The 22,571-nt window shown below is 38.3% G+C and overlaps 10 protein-coding genes and 3 non-coding genes across 13 annotated transcripts, besides 3 other annotated features; 7 read left to right on the top strand and 6 right to left on the bottom strand.

Annotated features, from left to right (window-relative positions):
* Positions 1-15: 15 nt before the first annotated feature.
* Positions 16-1,671, bottom strand: THI20 (trifunctional hydroxymethylpyrimidine kinase/phosphomethylpyrimidine kinase/thiaminase; the record flags this gene model as incomplete). The annotated part of the gene is made up of 1 exon (NM_001183310.1): positions 16-1,671. The coding sequence occupies one exon, from the start codon at positions 1,669-1,671 to the stop codon at positions 16-18; it is 1,656 nt and encodes a 551-aa protein (NP_014586.1).
* A 535-nt stretch (positions 1,672-2,206) lies between these two features.
* YNCO0004C lies at positions 2,207-2,277 on the bottom strand. Its single transcript has one exon. It is a non-coding gene; the product is annotated as a tRNA-Gly (tRNA).
* Positions 2,278-2,291: 14 nt separating this feature from the next.
* Positions 2,292-2,633: a long terminal repeat (Ty3 LTR).
* A 58-nt stretch (positions 2,634-2,691) lies between these two features.
* Positions 2,692-2,889: a long terminal repeat (Ty1 LTR).
* A 557-nt stretch (positions 2,890-3,446) lies between these two features.
* Positions 3,447-3,774: a long terminal repeat (Ty1 LTR).
* A 152-nt stretch (positions 3,775-3,926) lies between these two features.
* On the top strand, positions 3,927-4,000 carry YNCO0005W. The gene has a single exon. It is a non-coding gene; the product is annotated as a tRNA-Asn (tRNA).
* Positions 4,001-4,209: 209 nt separating this feature from the next.
* PSH1 (ubiquitin-protein ligase PSH1) lies at positions 4,210-5,430 on the top strand (the record flags this gene model as incomplete). Its single annotated transcript, NM_001183309.1, has 1 exon — positions 4,210-5,430. One exon carries the CDS (start codon positions 4,210-4,212, stop codon positions 5,428-5,430), a length of 1,221 nt encoding a protein of 406 aa, NP_014587.1.
* A 250-nt stretch (positions 5,431-5,680) lies between these two features.
* On the top strand, positions 5,681-6,868 carry AIM39 (Aim39p; the record flags this gene model as incomplete). The annotated part of the gene is made up of 1 exon (NM_001183308.1): positions 5,681-6,868. The coding sequence occupies one exon, from the start codon at positions 5,681-5,683 to the stop codon at positions 6,866-6,868; it is 1,188 nt and encodes a 395-aa protein (NP_014588.1).
* A 297-nt stretch (positions 6,869-7,165) lies between these two features.
* On the bottom strand, positions 7,166-7,351 carry DDR2 (Ddr2p; the record flags this gene model as incomplete). Its single annotated transcript, NM_001183307.1, has 1 exon — positions 7,166-7,351. The coding sequence occupies one exon, from the start codon at positions 7,349-7,351 to the stop codon at positions 7,166-7,168; it is 186 nt and encodes a 61-aa protein (NP_014589.1).
* A 690-nt stretch (positions 7,352-8,041) lies between these two features.
* On the bottom strand, positions 8,042-9,232 carry SPE2 (adenosylmethionine decarboxylase SPE2; the record flags this gene model as incomplete). The annotated part of the gene is made up of 1 exon (NM_001183306.1): positions 8,042-9,232. The coding sequence occupies one exon, from the start codon at positions 9,230-9,232 to the stop codon at positions 8,042-8,044; it is 1,191 nt and encodes a 396-aa protein (NP_014590.1).
* Positions 9,233-9,941: 709 nt separating this feature from the next.
* On the top strand, positions 9,942-10,142 carry SNR81. The gene has a single exon (NR_132256.1). It is a non-coding gene; the product is annotated as an SNR81 (small nucleolar RNA).
* A 393-nt stretch (positions 10,143-10,535) lies between these two features.
* Positions 10,536-13,781, top strand: GAL11 (Gal11p; the record flags this gene model as incomplete). The annotated part of the gene is made up of 1 exon (NM_001183305.1): positions 10,536-13,781. One exon carries the CDS (start codon positions 10,536-10,538, stop codon positions 13,779-13,781), a length of 3,246 nt encoding a protein of 1,081 aa, NP_014591.1.
* Positions 13,782-14,214: 433 nt separating this feature from the next.
* Positions 14,215-15,690, top strand: GSH2 (glutathione synthase; the record flags this gene model as incomplete). Its single annotated transcript, NM_001183303.1, has 1 exon — positions 14,215-15,690. One exon carries the CDS (start codon positions 14,215-14,217, stop codon positions 15,688-15,690), a length of 1,476 nt encoding a protein of 491 aa, NP_014593.1.
* A 109-nt stretch (positions 15,691-15,799) lies between these two features.
* RRT8 (Rrt8p) lies at positions 15,800-16,906 on the bottom strand (the record flags this gene model as incomplete). The annotated part of the gene is made up of 2 exons (NM_001183302.1): positions 15,800-16,543; positions 16,622-16,906. The coding sequence occupies 2 exons, from the start codon at positions 16,904-16,906 to the stop codon at positions 15,800-15,802; spliced, it is 1,029 nt and encodes a 342-aa protein (NP_014594.2).
* Positions 16,907-17,209: 303 nt separating this feature from the next.
* On the bottom strand, positions 17,210-18,343 carry LDS2 (Lds2p; the record flags this gene model as incomplete). Its single annotated transcript, NM_001183301.1, has 2 exons — positions 17,210-18,037; positions 18,101-18,343. The coding sequence occupies 2 exons, from the start codon at positions 18,341-18,343 to the stop codon at positions 17,210-17,212; spliced, it is 1,071 nt and encodes a 356-aa protein (NP_014595.2).
* Positions 18,344-19,092: 749 nt separating this feature from the next.
* On the top strand, positions 19,093-22,398 carry PSK2 (serine/threonine protein kinase PSK2; the record flags this gene model as incomplete). Its single annotated transcript, NM_001183299.1, has 1 exon — positions 19,093-22,398. The coding sequence occupies one exon, from the start codon at positions 19,093-19,095 to the stop codon at positions 22,396-22,398; it is 3,306 nt and encodes a 1,101-aa protein (NP_014597.1).
* Positions 22,399-22,571: the final 173 nt, after the last annotated feature.

The raw sequence follows: 22,571 nt of genomic DNA on the forward strand, positions 1-22,571 counted from the left end.
CATAAGCCATCTTATCTACTCGTATTCTAGCGCAGCGGTCCAAAAATTTGTTTCTAATTCACAAACTTCAGCGTAGATTGTTACTAAAGTGTCAAGTTGCTCTGGAGGGTATGTTTCTAAGATGTGGTTCAAAAGTTTTTCACCTTCATCCATGGCTTCACGATACCATGAAGATGCGTAAGTTTCACACCATTCGTGGTAAACGGACCCTTCAGGTGCGGTGACTTTACCCTTCATTTTAGTTAAAGCTTCACCATAACCCATCAAACAAGGAGTAAGGGATGCAACCAATTCTTGCCAGTTACCTCTTCTGGAAACATCGTTAAAGTAACGAGAGTAAGCTCTTAATGCAGGTCCTCTCTTAATCTTTTGAAAGTAATCAGGATCTTTAACACCAAATACTTCTTTTAATCTCTTTTCATGTTGACCCATTTCAGTACGAACACCTCCAACAATGACTAGCTCCTTTTCCATATCTTCTAGGCATGGAGCTTTACTACCCGCGATACAATGAACTCTAGCATAATCAACCAAGTATGCATAATCTTGTTCAATAAAGAACTGAAACTTCTTACGTTCTAATGTACCGTCCGCAACCTTTTTAACAAACTCATGGTTAATATAGGAATCCCAGTGTGGCTTAACTTTAGGGTGATTGATCAGGTATTCATAGAAATTACCGCCTGGGATTTTGTCAGCAGCACTTTTGAGCGGCTTTTTAGGTATAACATCCGATGCAGTAAAACATTCATCACTGAGCATTTTCTCCAATGGAATTTCCACGGCGTAAACATGATTAATTGGTCCATTATCCTTGACAGTTTCTTTTGTGACATCACAACCAATTGCCACGGCATTTTGGACGTATTCAATACCACCATAAACAGACTGAGGAAGAGAATAACCACGAGCCAAGTTTGATGCAATGGCAGAAGCTAGTGTGCACCCAGTACCATGTGTATGCGTGGTGTTAACGAAATTGCCTTTAAAGATAATGAATTTTTGTTCAGCACCCAAGAAAAGAACGTCGGTAATGTACTTTTCCTTTTCATCATTCCATGGAATATGGCCACCCTTCACTAGTATATTCGAACACTTGGTTATTTTAGCAAGGTCTTTTGCGATTTGGAAAATATCCTGTAATCCGTTAACCTTTCTTTCCTCACCTAACAATTTGTAACACTCTGGGATGTTAGGAGTCAAAATATCAGCAAAAGGTGCAACCTTCTCCGTAATCAAACTAACTATATCCTTTCCAGCTAAAGAAGAACCAGAAGTAGCGACAAGAACTGGATCAACAACCAACTTAGGTCTATTTTCGCCGAGTTGCAGCAGTTTTTCGTGCAAGACTTCGATAGCAGCTGCGGTAAGCATACCGGTTTTGATAACATTACATTTCATATCCTTTAAATTGGATTCCAAAGTTTGGAAAACCACTTCTTTTGGTGTGTTATTTATGCTGTAGACTTTAACTGGAGTTTGAGCATTTAAAGCAGTGATACATGTCATGGCATAACATCTGTGTGCTGTGATAGTTTTGACATCAGCTTCGATACCGGCTCCACCACTTGGATCTGTTCCAGCAATGGATAAAACTGTTGGCAACTTTTCGTTGCAGGCTAAAGTAAGATATGGTGGAGGCGTGTTGATGCTAACTGTAGAATAGGTCATAGTAAAATGCGAGACGTTTTCCTTATATATTATTTATTAATCTGTCTAGTATCATTGAGAGAAAAATAATAACGCAAGGAATGCAACCTTTATCGAAGTCTCAGTATGCTTTGTCTGATGGTTTAAATAATAGGATTTTTTCTGCCAGCTGGCATAGCTCTAAGGGTTTCCTAACCTTCATCGGGGATCATTAATCTATCAGAAAATAGAAGCTATACATATACATGTCGCTAAAGAAGTACGGAGGGCTTGTGTAATAAAAGGCAACACAATACGTGGCTGCTAGAATGGATTCATCTTACACGCGGTCATATTAGGCTAAACGGCACATGTTAACTTTTTTCACATTTGTAAGTAAAAGTAATAGATCCAGTTCCCTTTATAGGATAACTGGCAACGATGGGGAACGTTGACAGAAATACTGGGCCCAAAAGAGGATAGAAAAAGAAAAAATAAAGTGTAATCAATAATTAATCAATCTATCAAAAGTTATATACATTGCAATGTTGAAATTAAAAAAATTCAACAAAAAATTTGCGCAAGCCCGGAATCGAACCGGGGGCCCAACGATGGCAACGTTGGATTTTACCACTAAACCACTTGCGCTGAATTTCTTGATGGTATTACATCTCAGGATAGCATACCTCAGTATGACAATACATCATCTCGTAAACGCTCATATGAAACAACCTTATAACAAAACGAATAGAATGAGCAACATGAGATAAAACTCCGCCTCCCGTAGTTGAACCACCCAAACGTATAAATCCCTGAACAATTAGTTTAGATCTGAGATTCCTCGCTTTCATCATTTAGTGTAATTCATATTTTATATGATATATAGAATAAGCAACATCCCATGAATCAAGCTGATAATCCGTTTTGGCAACTGATTACTTCCCAAAGACTCCTTATATTAGGATTGTCTAGACACCCCGGTATTACTCGAGCCCTAATACAACAGTAAAAGTTTGTAAATATATAGAATTAATTGGTCACAATTGTTTGATGCTCCCCTTTCAATTAACGAATATCTATTGACTGGTATTTATATTACTATTATATTATCATATAAGACGTGACAAGATGACATAAAGACTAAGAAACAGTCATTAGATTCATATGAAAGCTAAATGCAAGGATAAATATTGTAATAAGATAATAAGGGCCTGCACATAAAAATGGGAAGAATAAAAAGAATAGTAATAATAATAATGATGATGACGATGATGATGATGATGATGATGATGATGATGATGATTATGATTACAATGTATTTGATAATATACTAGTATCACGAATATTACTAAATGGATGACACTCTAGAGTTTCATCTGAATAATTACCAAATTATTCACCTATCTCTTAGTAGTATACCTATTTTTTCGTTTAATTAGTGTCCTTATTGGCTTTAAAGTAATTAATGCAGATGGTTCATGGCATACAAAAAATACTTTGTTTCGTTTGTTTTTTTTTTCTTTTTGTTATGATTTTATTAGCCTAATAATGTCCTAGAGTTAACAAATGTAAATTGTAAGAGGATACATTACATCTACAAAAATTAAAACCAGTTAACTCTCTATCCTCATCCTTTTAATTTTGTTGAATAAGAGGCAACCATAAAGGTTAAGAAATAGCATCAGATGTAATGGAAGCTGAAAAATGCAATGATTGATTATTCAATAATAGTGAATAACGGCGTGTAAATGAATAAGAAATGGTAATAATAATACTGATGCCTTTTTATGGATTCCTATATCCTTGTGGAAAACCTCTTGAATACTGGGTGAATAATTTGATAATTGTTGTCATTCCATTGTTGGTGAAGGCTATAATATTATGTATACAGATTATAATAGAAATTTTCCTCGAGGATATAGGAATCCTCAAAAAGGAATCTATATTTCTACATACTAATATTACGAATATTCCCAATTCCGTTTTATACATTTCATTATCCTATTACATTATTAGTCCTTGCATTTCGCTTCAATCAATCTAACTGTTTCCCAATCTTTATGTTATCTTCTTACACTGCATGTGATAATATACTAGTAACACGAATACTACTAAAAAGATGATATTTTAAAGTTTCATTCCAACACCTCTAACATGTTCTATATACCTAATATTAAACCTTTATTAATAATGGAATCTCAACAATTGTCTCAAAATTCTCCCATTTCTCACAATCTTGTGCATTGAGAACTGTGCATCATTAAGTTTCTAAAATTTAGATCTTTCATAAAATATTAGACTCCATGGCCAAGTTGGTTAAGGCGTGCGACTGTTAATCGCAAGATCGTGAGTTCAACCCTCACTGGGGTCGTTATTTTTGAATACCCAATACTTTTTTTTCGGGCCATTTCACACAATGGCGTTTTTTATCCTATGTCCACTACAATTTAGATGAGCTCTCTTCTAGCATACAACTGCGATGAGGAATTTGATAATATTCTATTTTAAGCATTAAGTTTTCAGAAAACGAACGATCGCGTTTTTTCTCAGACAGAAAGTTTTAATATATTGATAAGAATAATGGGCGACGAATTACACAACCGTTTACTTCACCAAAACGATGGCACCAAGGACGCCATACTTTATAAGATAATAGAATCGTTAGTTTGCTCCATCTGCCACGATTATATGTTTGTACCGATGATGACACCTTGTGGTCATAATTATTGCTATGGTTGTCTGAACACCTGGTTTGCCAGCAATACTCAAAAAGAATTGGCTTGTCCGCAGTGCAGATCTGATATTACCACCATTCCCGCATTGAATACAACGTTGCAACAGTATCTATCATTCATTTTAGAGAAATTAAGGGACCAGAATGATGAATCTTTTAAAAAACTTTTAACAACTAAAACCAAGGAGGAAAATGATTACAAGAATGACAAGGAAAAGGACACATTGTTTGACAAAGTATTTAAGAATAGCGCATTGGCAGTGGCCGACGACTCGGATGATGGTATCACACGTTGTAGTAATTGTCATTGGGAATTAGACCCAGACGAAGTAGAGGACGGAAATGTTTGTCCCCACTGCAATGCCAGAATACGGAATTACGCAGGTGGTCGCGACGAATTTGATGAAGAAGAATACAGTGAAGGAGAGTTGGATGAAATCCGGGAAAGCATGCGTAGGCGTAGAGAGAATCGATTTGCGTCTACCAATCCGTTTGCTAATAGAGATGATGTAAGTTCTGAAGACGATGATAGCAGTGAAGAGGAGCCCATGCGAGAACATATCCCACTAGGCCGTTGGGCCAGGTCACATAATCGTAGTATTGCTGTGGATGCTGTGGATGATGAAGACGACGAAGAAGAGGATGAGGAAGAAGAAGAGGAGATGGATTCCGATTTGAAAGATTTTATAGAGGATGATGAAGATGACGAAGATGAAGATGGAAGTAGGAGGAATTTGGTATTGTCTGCACTCAAGAACAGACATGTAATTATTACTGATGATGAGGAAGAGGAGCAACGGCGACATGCTACAGAAGAGGAAGATCGCGATAGTGACTTTTACGAGCATAATGATGATGGTTTTGTAAGTGGTGATAGCCTTGATGAGGATCAGAAGGAGGTTACACGGATACAATCGAGTTCTGATTCCGAAGATCGTTCACTTTCGTATTCCGGCTCCAGCGATGTCAAGGATAACAATGACGATAACACGGAAGAATTAGATGACCCACAACCGAAAAGGCAGAAACGCTTCCGTGTAGTTCTAGGAGACAGTGACGATGAATAATCTGAACATTTTAACTAGCGGGAACGGCATATGTACGGAACTTTTATGTATGTTTTTAAAAAATTTCCTTTCTATCCTTATTACATTAAGATTTTTAAGCGATAGTAGGATCGGAAATATAAGCACTCGTTTATGATATAAATAGGTCAAGAATTTCGTAAAGTAAAATCAATACATATGTGAATCTTTTTTTTTTTTTTTTTGGGACTGCTATTGGTATTTTTTTAGCGTCACGTTAATCAGCCCAATTATGTGGGGGTTATGCAAGAAGCATTTTCCGAGCAATAAAATTCAAGTGCAGGAGAGAAACAAAGCATTAAAACCAAAGAAGAGTGGCAGCGAACATAAGACAAAGCAACTGTTTCCTGTATTCAATTGCAAGAAGAAGGAAAAAGGGGTAATGATACGGTTTGCGATTCTACGTAATGCTAACACATCTCTACTGTCCGCGAGAAGTATATGCTTATTTACCCAGGCGCCTACCTATTGTCATGTAAGGTTGAATACCTTGAATAAAAGCATTACAACTAAAAGAAATTCATTGACAGAGTCGAAAAGGCATGTCCATGATGGCAAGCATTTTTTTACGACGCCACATCAACAGCAACAGACGAAGTTGGGGGAAATTGAAGAGGGACACAGTCCTAACATAAAAGGAGAGGACTTGAGAAGCATTGGTCAAGCAATAACACATCAGCGAAACAAGCGCCGAAAGCAAATATGGTCCGCCATATTTGGTGGTATATTCGGTGTGATATTAGGATACTCACTAATCTATAGAGTGATATATTTAAAGGAACAAAGTTTCTTACCATTGTTTCCATCATCCAAGATACGTAAACTGAGTACCAGAGATTTGAAAAAGGTTGACGTAAACCAAGTACAGAAGCTTTCTAAATTAAGGGTTTTAGAGATATTATCCGGTCATGACATGATCAAGGAACAATACGGAGTACCATTGCTTGATAAAGATGGCAATTCACCCACGTTAAATGAATTCAGCATGTGGTGCGAAGATCAAGATCCATGTGTAACTGGTATTGTAATGGAGCCAGACGATAAAAGGGATAGTTCGCACACTTGGTATAGAATACCCTTTGTTTGCAAATGGAGGATAACGCATCGGCCAATAAGTATACGGGGAACCATCGACGATTTACTGAACCGCATTGGTTTGGAAACAGCCGATTTATTTGAGATTATATCGCCGGAGAGGGTATACGGGTCGTTCAAGTACGAATACCCACTGCAGGGGGACTCACATGCATTACACCTTTGGTTTCATGGCGAAATCGAACTGGACGATGATTCTTTGATTGTATATAATGGAAAATACCACGTTGATGTTAAATTGCAAGAAATCGACCTCTTCAGACGTGAAAAGAACGGACAACTAATACAGTACGTTCTATACAAAAACGAAGCGGGCGACAAGTAAGAAAAATGTAAATATTTTTATCACAATTATGATTATTATCGTTATTAAACTACTTATTTTCGGTTACGTAGATGAAATAGTGTTATATAAGAATATTTGAGAAAGTAAAACTGATAAATAAATATAATGGAATGAAAAAATAGAGACGAACTGGAAGAAGAGAAAAAAAATTAAAGCACCAAATTTACTACTCTGGGGCCTATAGATGGAATATCAAAGGGGAAGATGAGAAAAGAAATTATACATTTCAGAAACGTCAATAGGGTATCATCATCGTGGCAGTAAGCGGCGTTTTTCCTAAATCAAAAAGGCCAAAGCACCACCAACAGCAGCACCGACGACTCCGGCGTTTAGTAGTTGACCATTTTGAGCGTGCAAAGCAGGAGCAGCGTTACTCGTGGTGTTGGATGCGTTTTGAGCATTTACGCTAGTAGCGAGGCCGAAGACAGAGATGGCAGAAATGAAAACTTGTGATACTTTCATGTTTAAATCGATATTAAATTAGCGTGCTTGCTTGGAGGGCTTTTCAGAATGAAAAAAAAAAGAATGAAGAAAGAATTAACCAAAGAATGGAGGTTATGTGTAAGAAATGGCATTTATATATACATTTATATAAAAATGTATAAACATACTTGCATTATTGATGTCCCATAAGGGGTGAGAAAAGACAAAAATGGAAACAGGGGAAAAGAAGAAGAGTAAAAAAAGGATTATTTTAGGAGAGAAAGGGGATTAGAAGAACATCGGGCATAAACCTTTGAGCATCATCCTTTATTGATGTTTGACACCTTGCGATTGATGAAAAATATTGATGATATTAAGGTATTTCTGATAGCCACTGCCCCGTCCCTTGAAGCGGCCTTCCGTCGAGGCCTTGGCAACCGTGTCTGGGTGTGTGATATATTACATCAGAGGAAATAAAAGCTTGAGCGGCTAAACTCCCTTAGCTCAGGGGTGGTCTGGCCAGGAATTTTCAGTGGCCATTTTTCCTGTTCCGGGTCCGGCCAATCTGTGCCGGTTTTCTCTAGAGGAAAAAAAAAAGCATGCGGGGTAATGATGTAGAAGATATACAAGCGGGTTAAACTACATTAGTTATGAGTGCTAGAAAGCAAGCGAAGGATAATAGAAGAGGGCTATTCTATGTAAGTATGAGGAGACACAAATGGCGGCTTTTCATATTTTCTTCTGCAATTTCATATAGAAAAGGTGGTAGTCGTCCAGATCATAAACAATTTTGTCTAACTTGATGTAGTCGGGCAGTGACTCGTTGATGCTTAGTAGTTTTTGGAAGGATTGGTTCTGATAATTTTTGGTAAAAAAGGTCATCGAGAACTCTCTTGGTTGAAAAACGTTCAGAATATGTAGAAGAACGTCCAAGTTGTCTTGCTTCCCTTGGGAAATGTCAAATACGGGTATGTTACTTTCGAAAGAGGCGTAAGACCAACCCTTTTCCGGAGTCACGTGCAGGGTGTAATAGTATTTTTCAGCGAGAATCATATTGGATGAGTATCCACATGGCGTGAACGCAAATGCATCGTGGTGAAATGATAAATCGGAGTCTTGGGCCGAGTTGACATATATTTCGTCAAGCCTTGTATTTTTAGTCATTTGGTAGCCGAGGTTGTGGCCCTTATCTTCGTTTGGCTCCACGAGAGCGGTTGTGGATGCCTCAGGCCCGCAAACAAACTTACTAGCGCATTCTGGGTCCAGCTCCGTCATCAGTACTTCGAAAGTTTCGTCGTCATCCTCGATGTACTCCTTTCCCTTAGGTGTGGAGCGGTCCGTCTCGGTGACGTACAGGTTCCAGTGGTTGCTCTTGTCATTTCTTCCCACGGAATAACTTTTACCATTGTCGAAAAATTTGTTCAAATAGTCGACTTCGTCAGCCCAGTTTTGATGGATAGCGGCTTGCTTACAGGGGAAAAGGAAACATCGTCTAGAATAAAACACTTTAAATGGTTTGTACTTGCCCCCTTGTGTTGTGCGGAAAGCCCACGATAACTCTTGCTCAACGATCTGGAAAAGCTTTTCGAGACAGAACAATGTGGTTGTAGTACCGCACGTCTTCATCGTCAATTTGTGATCGAAGACGAAGAGGGAAGACTCACTCAACAAAAAGGCATCCAGTTCTTTAGTCTTCTTCATGGAAAGAACTTCGCATTTCACTAATTTCAAAATCTCGATCCATCTATCCATGCCAATATTTCTTAATGTCTTTTCGGTCGTGATGGACTTCTTGTGAGGGAAGAACCAGATTTCCAGCAACTTCTCGGGACCCTCGAACGCATCCGTTGAGTCTAAAGTGGCTGATAGTTCGTGGTCAATGTAGTTGTGGTTAGTCAATTCTTTTATGGTGACAGTCATTCTATGGTCCGCCTATTTGCGTAAGACACTATATGAAAACCTAAAAAATATAAAAAAGAAGCTACAGTACAGTAATTGATTAACCTGGAAGAAAAAAAAGAAAAAAAGAGTTGATGCAAGGAGCGAGCTGTAGCGAATACAATATATACACGTATAGATATGCAGAGATGCTTTTAGTCGATTAGCAAAGTTTATTCGATGCCTAAATACCGGAGAACCGTGTTTGGAATTTTTTTTCTTCGAGTGGAAAAAAGTGAAAATTTCCAAAGTCAATCATTGTGTACGTACGCTGAAATTGGATGCAGAAGAGGTAAAAGGCGAAGGAAAAGAGGGCGAGGGTAAAAAGCCTGATTGCCAAACCATGGTGCCCAATTTATTGGATATTACTACTGATGGAAGGCTACATATCTCTGGCGCTTTCTATCAGCTGTCATCGATTTGAAATTCTTCTAGCCCTAGGAACGCCATTATGGGGCTTATCCGGGTAGCCAGTTGGCGGTTTTAGTTTTTTCACTTCTTGATTTTTTTCTAGTTCGAAGAATTTTTTCCACTGATGATTGAGCTATAAAAGAGCCTGATTAAGATGAAGAGCTCCGATTCTCTTCGTTAACGGAGCATCAAACATGACGTTAGCGTCAAGTAACCTACGATATTTGTGCAACAGACATGATGGAGTACCCTCATGCTTTGGCGCGTGCGCATCTATATAAGGTTAGGGACTGCAAAAGAAGCGGCGAGGCAGCCCACATCAAGTGGAACTACACAGACTTCCTTGTCGCGATACTACGGTCCCAAGAGCAATCCTAACAAGCAATTACATATTCCCCCGCTGAACCTGTACAGTCCACGGATGGTGCAGAAGTTATATGATTTGGGGGAAGACGCTTTTTCACATCTTCTTGCATGATAAGAGTAGTAGTAACTAAGTAATATGATTCAGTCAGTCTCTAGTTAATATAATTAGGCATTACCCTACATTGTGGCGGCCTCTTTTTTATTTCGAATCGGGCCTTCCTTCCACCCCGGCCCCGGTTGCGTCGATCAGAAAATTATATTATGGATGAGGATGATGAAGGTGCTTAACCTTTACAGTCAAACTTTTAATAGTCAACCATTCACAAGGACTAGGAATTTGTCTCTGGAAACAGCTGGTTCCACAAAGAAGTACTTCCACGACATTGCTATATACTTGTGCTGGTATATTTTTCTTTGTTAGTTAAACCCCATTTTTATAAGCGTATCGTTTCGTATAGTGCCGTACTCAAAGATCAAGGATTAAAACGCTATTTCTTTTAAATCTGCTATGTCTGCTGCTCCTGTCCAAGACAAAGACACTCTGTCCAATGCCGAGCGTGCGAAGAACGTCAACGGGTTGCTTCAGGTGCTCATGGACATTAACACTCTGAACGGAGGGAGCTCCGACACTGCTGATAAGATAAGAATTCATGCCAAAAACTTCGAGGCAGCTTTGTTCGCAAAGAGCTCTTCAAAGAAAGAATACATGGACAGCATGAACGAAAAAGTTGCTGTCATGCGCAACACGTACAATACGAGGAAAAACGCCGTTACTGCTGCTGCCGCTAATAACAACATTAAACCCGTGGAACAGCACCATATTAACAACTTGAAAAATTCTGGCAACAGCGCCAATAATATGAATGTCAATATGAATCTAAACCCACAGATGTTCTTGAATCAGCAGGCTCAGGCAAGGCAACAGGTTGCGCAACAATTAAGAAATCAACAACAACAACAACAACAGCAGCAGCAGCAACAGAGGCGTCAATTGACTCCTCAACAACAACAATTAGTGAACCAGATGAAAGTGGCACCTATTCCCAAACAATTACTGCAAAGAATTCCTAACATTCCACCCAATATCAACACCTGGCAGCAGGTCACTGCTTTGGCTCAACAAAAGCTATTGACACCTCAGGATATGGAAGCTGCGAAGGAAGTCTACAAGATTCACCAGCAGTTGCTATTCAAAGCAAGGCTACAGCAACAACAAGCACAGGCTCAAGCACAAGCTAATAACAACAACAACGGCCTCCCCCAAAATGGTAATATTAACAATAACATAAATATTCCTCAACAGCAGCAAATGCAACCTCCCAATTCAAGTGCGAACAACAACCCTTTGCAACAGCAATCATCACAAAATACCGTACCAAACGTCCTCAACCAAATTAACCAAATCTTTTCTCCAGAGGAGCAACGCAGCTTATTACAAGAAGCCATCGAAACCTGCAAGAATTTTGAAAAAACACAATTGGGTAGTACGATGACGGAACCTGTCAAGCAAAGTTTTATTAGGAAATACATTAACCAAAAGGCCCTGAGAAAAATCCAAGCTTTGAGAGATGTTAAGAACAACAATAACGCTAACAACAACGGCTCGAACCTTCAGAGAGCCCAAAATGTCCCTATGAATATCATCCAACAACAACAACAACAGAACACGAACAATAATGACACCATTGCCACTTCTGCTACACCTAATGCTGCCGCTTTCTCTCAGCAACAGAACGCAAGTTCTAAATTATATCAGATGCAACAACAGCAACAAGCTCAAGCTCAAGCTCAAGCTCAAGCTCAGGCACAGGCTCAAGCACAAGCTCAAGCACAGGCGGCACAAGCGGCGCAAGCGCAAGCACAAGCACAAGCACAAGCACAAGCACAGGCACAGGCACAGGCACAAGCCCAGGCGCAGGCCCAAGCCCAAGCCCAAGCACAAGCACAAGCACACGCTCAGCACCAGCCCTCCCAACAACCACAACAAGCTCAGCAACAACCTAACCCACTACATGGGTTGACACCTACTGCAAAGGATGTCGAAGTAATTAAGCAATTGTCCTTGGATGCTTCTAAGACCAACCTAAGGCTTACGGACGTAACAAATTCTTTATCCAATGAAGAAAAGGAAAAAATTAAAATGAAGTTAAAGCAAGGTCAAAAGCTTTTTGTTCAGGTGAGTAATTTCGCCCCACAAGTCTACATCATCACAAAGAATGAAAACTTCTTGAAGGAAGTTTTTCAGTTAAGAATCTTTGTAAAAGAGATCCTAGAAAAATGTGCCGAGGGTATATTTGTTGTTAAATTAGACACCGTTGACAGGTTAATTATTAAGTATCAAAAATATTGGGAAAGTATGAGAATTCAAATTTTAAGAAGACAAGCTATTTTAAGACAACAACAGCAAATGGCAAACAACAATGGGAACCCAGGCACTACTTCTACTGGAAACAATAATAATATTGCAACTCAGCAAAATATGCAACAGTCACTACAGCAAATGCAGCATTTACAGCAATTGAAAATGCAGCAGCAACAACAACAGCAGCAACAACAACAGCAGCAACAACAACAGCAGCAACAACAACAGCAACAGCACATATATCCCTCCTCGACTCCTGGTGTGGCTAATTATTCGGCAATGGCTAATGCACCCGGTAACAATATCCCATATATGAACCATAAAAATACCTCTAGCATGGATTTTTTGAACTCTATGGAAAATACACCAAAAGTTCCCGTATCCGCTGCGGCAACCCCATCACTGAACAAGACGATCAACGGTAAGGTGAATGGCAGGACAAAATCTAATACGATACCTGTTACCAGCATTCCATCAACAAATAAGAAACTATCAATTTCAAATGCCGCTAGTCAACAACCCACTCCTAGGTCTGCATCAAATACCGCTAAGTCAACCCCAAATACAAATCCTTCTCCACTGAAAACCCAAACTAAAAATGGCACACCAAACCCCAATAATATGAAGACTGTACAGTCTCCTATGGGTGCACAACCATCATATAATAGTGCCATTATAGAGAATGCATTCAGAAAGGAAGAACTCTTGTTAAAAGATTTGGAAATCAGGAAGTTGGAGATATCTTCTCGTTTTAAACATCGCCAAGAAATTTTCAAAGATTCTCCTATGGATTTGTTTATGAGTACGCTGGGTGATTGCTTAGGTATCAAAGATGAAGAGATGCTTACGTCATGCACTATCCCAAAGGCTGTGGTTGATCACATCAACGGCTCTGGCAAAAGGAAGCCTACAAAAGCGGCTCAAAGGGCTCGCGATCAAGATTCCATTGACATTTCCATAAAAGACAACAAATTGGTTATGAAGAGTAAATTCAATAAGAGCAATAGGTCGTATTCGATAGCGTTGTCCAATGTAGCTGCTATATTCAAGGGTATCGGTGGTAACTTTAAAGACTTGTCCACTTTGGTTCATTCATCATCGCCGTCCACATCTTCTAATATGGATGTCGGCAACCCAAGAAAAAGAAAAGCCAGCGTATTAGAAATAAGCCCGCAAGATTCGATAGCCTCGGTGCTATCACCAGATTCAAATATAATGAGTGATTCTAAAAAAATTAAAGTAGATTCTCCTGATGACCCATTCATGACAAAATCAGGAGCCACAACTAGTGAAAAACAAGAAGTAACAAATGAAGCTCCATTTTTAACTTCTGGGACTAGTTCAGAACAATTCAATGTATGGGATTGGAATAATTGGACAAGTGCTACTTGAACATTTGAAGTTTCCATACTTTTGATACTTTTGAAGTTACTTCGTTTGGTGTTATGGTCACCAACATCTTTTTTTTCTCCTTCTTTCAAACTCTTTTTTAACTCCAGAAAAGAAATTCTTTATTTCACAAAAATTTCTCCCCACTTTTAATGTAATTTTTCTTTATATAATATATATATATATATACATGAGTATCAATACAATATAACCTAATCTAGCTTTTTATCCAATGGACTTGACTATCATCAGTACTAGAAAGTGTCATTTCCATCAGTACGCTTTTTTGGCCGGGTTAGCTAGTGCTGACAAATAGTTGAACCTTCTTGAATTATCTAAATGTCTCCCAAATCAACCACATCCATATACGATCCTCCAAAGGTAGCAAAGTGCCACTTCAAGCAATTATAGGAAGAAAGCACTACTCCTATAAAATATGGCACACTATCCACCTTCCAAGGATCAATTGAATGAATTGATCCAGGAAGTTAACCAATGGGCTATCACTAATGGATTATCCATGTATCCTCCTAAATTCGAGGAGAACCCATCAAATGCATCGGTGTCACCAGTAACTATCTATCCAACCCCAATTCCTAGGAAATGTTTTGATGAGGCCGTTCAAATACAACCGGTATTCAATGAATTATACGCCCGTATTACCCAAGATATGGCCCAACCTGATTCTTATTTACATAAAACAACTGAAGCGTTAGCTCTATCAGATTCCGAGTTTACTGGAAAACTGTGGTCTCTATACCTTGCTACCTTAAAATCTGCACAGTACAAAAAGCAGAATTTTAGGCTAGGTATATTTAGATCAGATTATTTGATTGATAAGAAAAAGGGTACTGAACAGATTAAGCAAGTCGAGTTTAATACAGTGTCAGTGTCATTTGCAGGCCTTAGCGAGAAAGTTGATAGATTGCACTCTTATTTAAATAGGGCAAACAAGTACGATCCTAAAGGACCAATTTATAATGATCAAAATATGGTCATTTCTGATTCAGGATACCTTTTGTCTAAGGCATTGGCCAAAGCTGTGGAATCGTATAAGTCACAACAAAGTTCTTCTACAACTAGTGATCCTATTGTCGCATTCATTGTGCAAAGAAACGAGAGAAATGTGTTTGATCAAAAGGTCTTGGAATTGAATCTGTTGGAAAAATTCGGTACCAAATCTGTTAGGTTGACGTTTGATGATGTTAACGATAAATTGTTCATTGATGATAAAACGGGAAAGCTTTTCATTAGGGACACAGAGCAGGAAATAGCGGTGGTTTATTACAGAACGGGTTACACAACCACTGATTACACGTCCGAAAAGGACTGGGAGGCAAGACTATTCCTCGAAAAAAGTTTCGCAATAAAGGCCCCAGATTTACTCACTCAATTATCTGGCTCCAAGAAAATTCAGCAATTGTTGACAGATGAGGGCGTATTAGGTAAATACATCTCCGATGCTGAGAAAAAGAGTAGTTTGTTAAAAACTTTTGTCAAAATATATCCCTTGGATGATACGAAGCTTGGCAGGGAAGGCAAGAGGCTGGCATTAAGTGAGCCCTCTAAATACGTGTTAAAACCACAGCGGGAAGGTGGCGGAAACAATGTTTATAAAGAAAATATTCCTAATTTTTTGAAAGGTATCGAAGAACGTCACTGGGATGCATATATTCTCATGGAGTTGATTGAACCAGAGTTGAATGAAAATAATATTATATTACGTGATAACAAATCTTACAACGAACCAATCATCAGTGAACTAGGAATTTATGGTTGCGTTCTATTTAACGACGAGCAAGTTTTATCGAACGAATTTAGTGGCTCATTACTAAGATCCAAATTTAATACTTCAAATGAAGGTGGAGTGGCGGCAGGATTCGGATGTTTGGACAGTATTATTCTTTACTAGGTGTACATGTACTATACACATAGATGCTAGGAAGATGATGCTAGAACTTGATTAACAATTAGTTAAGGAATATATAATCACACTTCTACATAAATTTGCTGTTTTAGGCTCATTCCTTCTTTCTTTCACCCTTTAGTAGCGAAGTACACCATTTAGCTGCACCAACAGTGTTGCTAGATATGGTGACTATTGTGAAGAAGGGTATTAACTCTAGTAGACCGGCAGACATACCGAAACATATGAAACTTGCGTAATGCTCGTACTGAAAATCTTTGGCCTGTTTCTTACTGAATCCCTTTAGTAAAAAGTACCTCTGCAAATAGGTAAAGGTTCTTTTTGGGGCCATTAGTTGATTTGCCAAGATTGGTCCTACAATAGGAATTAGCGACAGTAATGTTAGTGAAGTAAAATTGGAGACTTTAAAAAACATTCTGAATAGTAATCTGGGAATCTTAAAAATCCGACTTCCCTTTATTGTGTTGAAATTTCTCACCGCATCAGGTTCATCGATTTTTCTATGTGGCTTTTGTGGTTTAGGCAATACCTTCACCTCGTTTAGAAATTCATCTTGGTCTTGCAACACCAAAGATATATCAAATATCTGATTCGTAATATGGGTCAGGACCAGTGTTCTACAAACAAAGGCAGTCAAGACATTCGTTTGTAAAATCCATTGAATATGAACCAGTATCACACCAAGAGGCCCTAATAACAGTATGGCCCATGTCACTAAAAGCGGTACAAGTGTGACATAAAAGAGACCAGCAATAGTGACAAAAATCAGGGCATAGCAAACCGCAAACAGTAAAATATGCTTCCAATAAACAGGATTCGTCAGCACTTCATAAAACCCCTACGGTTAACAAATAAAAATTAAATATGTTAGTCATAAAACAAGTCATATCAATGCAAACAAAAATCATGTACTTACTAAGAATGGGTAGATAAATGCTCTTGAGTTGAAAATTTCTTTAATGAAGTTTTTTCTAAGCAGTTCGTATCTCACTTTCATTGTTGGTATCGTTTCAGGAAACCAAATATCAAACTGTCTTATGAAAATCTTTAGCCAACGACTTACGTTACTTTCCTTTGAAGAACTGTGTTCTTTGAATTGTCTTTTTAAACGTTGTGGCCCCTTTTCTGCAAGGGTCATAGAATTAGCATATGTGGCGTGAGAAGCCTGGCTGTGACTTATAAGCTCAATTCCGGCTTTCATCCTTAGTTTGTCTTTACAGCCAACCAGGGGTCCTCAGGGATATACCTTGCCCTTTTTTTCCTTTTTTTGACGTCCCTTCACCTTTCTTGAAAGTGATTTACTTTATTTAGGTTTTGAAGTTCCGAGTGTAACCACCCTGATTTTCATAAGTCCCCTGATTTCCCAAATTTTTTATGCATATACAAATGTTGAAAAGAAACGAATATTATTAGCAAGTAATATATAGTATATAGTATATATATATATTTATATATGTAAACATATAATGAATATATAAATTGGTATGTAAAAGAGTTGCGAGCTTCATGGCGGATTAATGTGAGCTATAGATTGTTGGATTGGAGGTGCATAGGATCCTACAGTAGGCTCTTCTGGTTCCGCAGGAGGGGAAGGAGGTACGGCTGGCTGGTCCCGGTCTTTTATCTCTTTAACTATCCAAAGCGAAGCACCTACTGCGTTTGTTCCAATGAACAACCCACCCAGAATGGGAATAGACTCTAATAAACCGCTGGATATCGAGTAAAGGAGCCACTTGGCAAAGCCCTTGTAGTAAACTTTGGAAAGTTTGCGCGAATCCAAATGTAGCACGTCAACAAAATAAGGCTCAAAATAGTAAAATCCCATTCCGGGGCTAAATGGTAGCATATTGATTGTAATTGGACCCACTATTGGAACGAGCAACAATAAAAGAAACATAAAGGCTATGAAGATGTACCAGAAGAAAAAAATGAAAAACTGCGGCAAAGAGACGAGGTAAAACCGTTTCGAAAAGAGGCCACCCAAACGATGTGACCTTCTGTAGACAAAGGGCGTGAAACTTATCGTTTCACAGGCTTCACTCAACTCTGTTAATCCCTTTCTTGCGAACGTCACTCCATAAATACGTGTGAAAAGAACGAAATCGGTACCCTTCACCATAGAATTACATAGCGTTGTGGAAATCAGAATAGTTTGCATATAAGCCAGAGGTAACGCAAAGAGTCCGAGAAAGGGCAAATAGATGCACACTAACAAGGACCACGCAAGGATTGACGTAAACGCAACAATAAGCAGGAGATTCAGCAGGTAGTATCCAAATATTAGGAAAAATAGATGCAAATAATCCGAGTTTCCCACGGATTCGCTAATTCCCTTCAAAGGCGGTTAGTATGACGGCTTAAAAAACATGATCTGCTTATTGGAACATCAACATACTTTATACGGATACCAGATGATCTGGTGCGACGACTCTAGGTCTTTCCAAAAATTGTCTTTAACAAGCATAGCATTCTTGTACCATCGAACTATCGGAGCCTTGTATGCCATCCAAATTTTTGATTTCTTATGGTTCCCTTGGTCTTGGATGGGGAGTAATTGTGGTTCCTCCCCTTCTGCCAGTGGCGTAGAGGCATATGGATGTCTATGGTAATACCAATCAGGTTGGGGTCTAGTCGACATGTTTGCTTGGTGTCTTAGCAGCTCTTATAGTTCTAATGCTATAACTAAGAAAGTAATAATAATAATAATAAAAAGCTTTATATAATGTTTTATTATGGAAGTTTCGTTTTTGTGGCGCGACGCGATCAGCCAAAATCAGCGGAAAAATTCGTCGGAACATTTTTTTCTTTTTTGGCCAAGCTATTGTTACAGGTGGGGCAGGGGCAAGAGACGATATGTCATCGCGAAGCTGTAAAGACACTTGTCGAAGTGATAAAGCGCAAGAGCTGTTTGTCTACGGAACCAGCAAGTACTATCTAATAGCGTGTTCCAGAGAATAACAGCATTTTTCAACTTCTTTCTCCTGGTGTGAGTAATCAGTACGTGAAAAGAGAACGAAGTTAAAAAAAAAAACAAGAAAAAGAAACAAGATCAAAAGAAACGATAAAGGCTGGCTTATAAAATAATAGCATCGCGAACGATCAATAAGGGGCCCTGTTTATTTTTAACAAAGTTTACATATTTCGTTTTCCTCTTTAAGCTGACATCACGTCTATACCCTGTTTTATTCCTTGTTAGAAACATAACGGAGCAGGTAGTAACAACAACAGTATAAACTATCATAAACTTTTTTCCTTCCTTATTGGTGACTTTTAACACTTAGAATTCTAAGTCTGGCAAGAACAGTAATCATACTTCTTTGCAGGGCGTTTTATTGTTACTCCTCTGCCCTGCTAGATTAAAGTAAAGAATCATAAACAAAGAACACAATGACATACCCGGTTAGTGCAGCCGCTCCTGCCGACATTTCATATTCTAAAAATACCCCGTTGGTAGGGCTCTCTAAACCTCCATGCTTGTACCAACACGCTTCCTCGTCCGTCGATTCGTTTTCGTCAACATTCAGTGATGATGATCGTTCGGACCTTGTTGCTGTACCTAATGAGTCGCCGCATGCATTTTCGTATAATCCCATATCACCAAACTCACTGGGAGTAAGGTTGACCATCTTAAGAAGGTCTTTGGAAATAATGGTAAACAGTCCTGACATCTTACATGAGTTGAAGAAAAAAGCACCCGTAATAGCATACCCCCCCTCACTTAGACACACAAGAAACTTAACAGAGACTGCCACGTTATCAGCATCGCGAGATCCGTTAAATGGGTCTCTAATTTCACCATTAGTATCCAATATGCCATCTCCTGCTAGTAGACCCGTGATACAGAGAGCAACGTCCTTAATGGTGTTGCCTGATAATGATACTGCCAGTAAACTGAATCCAGCCAAGTCCGAGTTAGAAAACTTGTTATTCTTGCTAAATTTAGCATTGGAAAACAATTCCTTCGAAAGAGCTTCCGATTTACACATGCTATCGTTATTGAATATCAAGAAAATAAACTTTGATTCAGACATTCAAAAATCAGAAACTTTGAAAAAGGTTTTATTAGATAGTTTAGCAGAACCATTTTTTGAAAACTACAAGAAGTTCCCTCACAAAGATTTAGGTTCGAAATCGCAATATAATGAATATGAGGAGAAACACGATGATATAGTCTCCTTAGCAGACATCAAACCACAACAGGACTATAGCCGAATTCTTCATCCTTTCACATCTGCAAAAAATTCTGGTCCAGAGGCCATTTTTACATGTTCTCAACAATACCCCTGGAACTTCAAAGCTGCCAATGATTTGGCGTGTCTAACGTTCGGTATATCAAAGAATGTTATCAAGGCACTTACTTTACTAGACCTTATTCATACGGATAGCAGAAATTTTGTTCTAGAGAAAATCATGAATGCAGAAGATGATAACCAAGAAATTGTGTTTACCGGAGAAACTATACCTATCGTCCAGCCAAATTCGACAAGCAATAATAATGTACCAAATCTGATTTGGGCTTCACTATGGGCCAAGCGGAAGAATGGCCTACTGGTCTGCGTATTTGAAAAAACGCCTTGCGATTACATTGACGTCATGTTAAACTTGAGAGATTTTTCAGTGGACAGCATTATTGATACAACACACTTTCTGGAAAACTTTGACAAGAAAAAGCAGCAAGAATCAACTTCGCCAATGACAGAAAAGAAAACGGTAAAATTTGCAAATGAAATTCACGATATTGGGTCAGTAAGTCACTCACTGAGTAAACTAATTGATGATGTACGTTTTGGAAAAGTGTTTTCTGCAGATGATGATTTATTACCCTTGTCTATCAGGGTGGCAAATCATGTCAACGAAGAGAGATATTTTACGTTGAATTGTCTATCTGAAAATATACCATGTGCTGTTACAACTTCCGTATTGGAAAACGAAATAAAATTAAAAATTCATAGTTTGCCCTATCAGGCTGGGCTATTTATTGTTGACAGTCACACTTTAAGTCTTTTAAGTTTCAACAAATCAGTCGCCAAAAACATGTTTGGCTTGCGACTTCACGAGTTGGCCGGTAGTTCGGTTACTAAGTTGGTTCCTTCTTTGGCGGACATGATATCTTATATCAATAAAACTTATCCTATGTTAAATATCACATTACCAGAAAATAAAGGATTGGTTTTAACAGAACATTTTTTCAGAAAAATTGAGGCTGAAATGCATCATGATAAGGACTCGTTTTACACTTCTATTGGTCTAGACGGCTGTCACAAAGATGGTAATTTGATAAAGGTGGATGTTCAATTACGGGTCTTGAATACGAATGCTGTATTATTATGGATTACACACTCAAGAGACGTGGTCATTGAAAATTATACCACCGTTCCTTCGCAGCTACCGATGTTAAAGGAGAACGAAATTGATGTCGTTGGCAGTAGAGGTAGTTCCAGTGCATCTTCCAAGAAATCTTCGGAAAAAATTCCTGTGAATACTTTGAAGGCAATGGCTGATCTGTCGATTAGCTCCGCTGAAACGATTTCTAATTCAGACGATGAAGTAGACTTAAATCAAGTGAATGAAAAACTACGAGAAACTTCTTGCGGTAAAGTGAGAGGTATCGAATCTAATGACAACAATAACTATGACGATGACATGACAATGGTTGATGATCCTGAGTTAAAACATAAAATTGAATTAACGAAAATGTACACGCAGGACAAATCAAAATTTGTAAAGGACGACAACTTTAAAGTGGATGAAAAATTTATAATGAGGATAATTGAACCGATAAACGGAGAAGAAATCAAAAAGGAAACAAATGAGCTAGACAAAAGAAATTCTACTTTAAAAGCTACGTACTTGACTACTCCAGAGGCTAATATAGGCTCACAAAAGCGCATAAAGAAATTTTCTGATTTTACTATTCTGCAAGTGATGGGTGAGGGTGCGTACGGTAAAGTCAATTTATGCATTCATAACAGAGAACACTATATCGTGGTCATCAAAATGATTTTCAAAGAGAGGATTTTAGTAGACACATGGGTGAGAGATAGAAAATTAGGTACTATACCTTCTGAGATCCAAATTATGGCGACCTTGAATAAAAATTCCCAAGAAAATATCTTGAAGTTATTAGATTTTTTTGAAGATGACGATTATTATTACATTGAAACACCGGTCCATGGAGAAACTGGTAGTATTGATCTATTTGATGTTATCGAATTCAAAAAAGATATGGTTGAACATGAAGCTAAACTGGTGTTTAAACAGGTAGTCGCTAGTATAAAGCATTTACATGACCAAGGAATTGTTCATAGAGACATAAAGGACGAAAATGTTATTGTTGATTCTCATGGCTTTGTAAAATTAATCGATTTCGGTTCGGCTGCCTATATCAAGAGTGGACCATTCGATGTTTTTGTGGGAACAATGGACTATGCTGCACCTGAAGTCCTTGGTGGTTCCTCTTACAAAGGTAAACCACAAGATATTTGGGCTCTTGGTGTGCTACTTTATACCATAATTTATAAAGAGAATCCTTATTACAACATTGATGAAATCTTGGAAGGTGAATTAAGGTTCGATAAATCGGAACATGTCAGTGAAGAATGCATCAGTTTGATAAAAAGAATTTTGACAAGAGAAGTTGATAAAAGACCTACTATTGATGAAATATATGAAGATAAATGGCTTAAAATCTAGTTTTCCGTACTCTCCAAGATAAAGGGAAAGAATAATTTAATCCATTTTCATAACCATTTACCTTCATAAATGTTCTATTCTTTTTTTGGCTATATATTAATTACATTTTTAATATCATATCATTGCTCTATATCCTTCTTGTCCAGCCTCTATGCAGTATTTTCTTTCATTCT

This window comes from Saccharomyces cerevisiae, chromosome XV (genome assembly GCF_000146045.2).
Source record: "Saccharomyces cerevisiae S288C chromosome XV, complete sequence".
Lineage (NCBI taxonomy): Eukaryota > Fungi > Ascomycota > Saccharomycetes > Saccharomycetales > Saccharomycetaceae > Saccharomyces > Saccharomyces cerevisiae.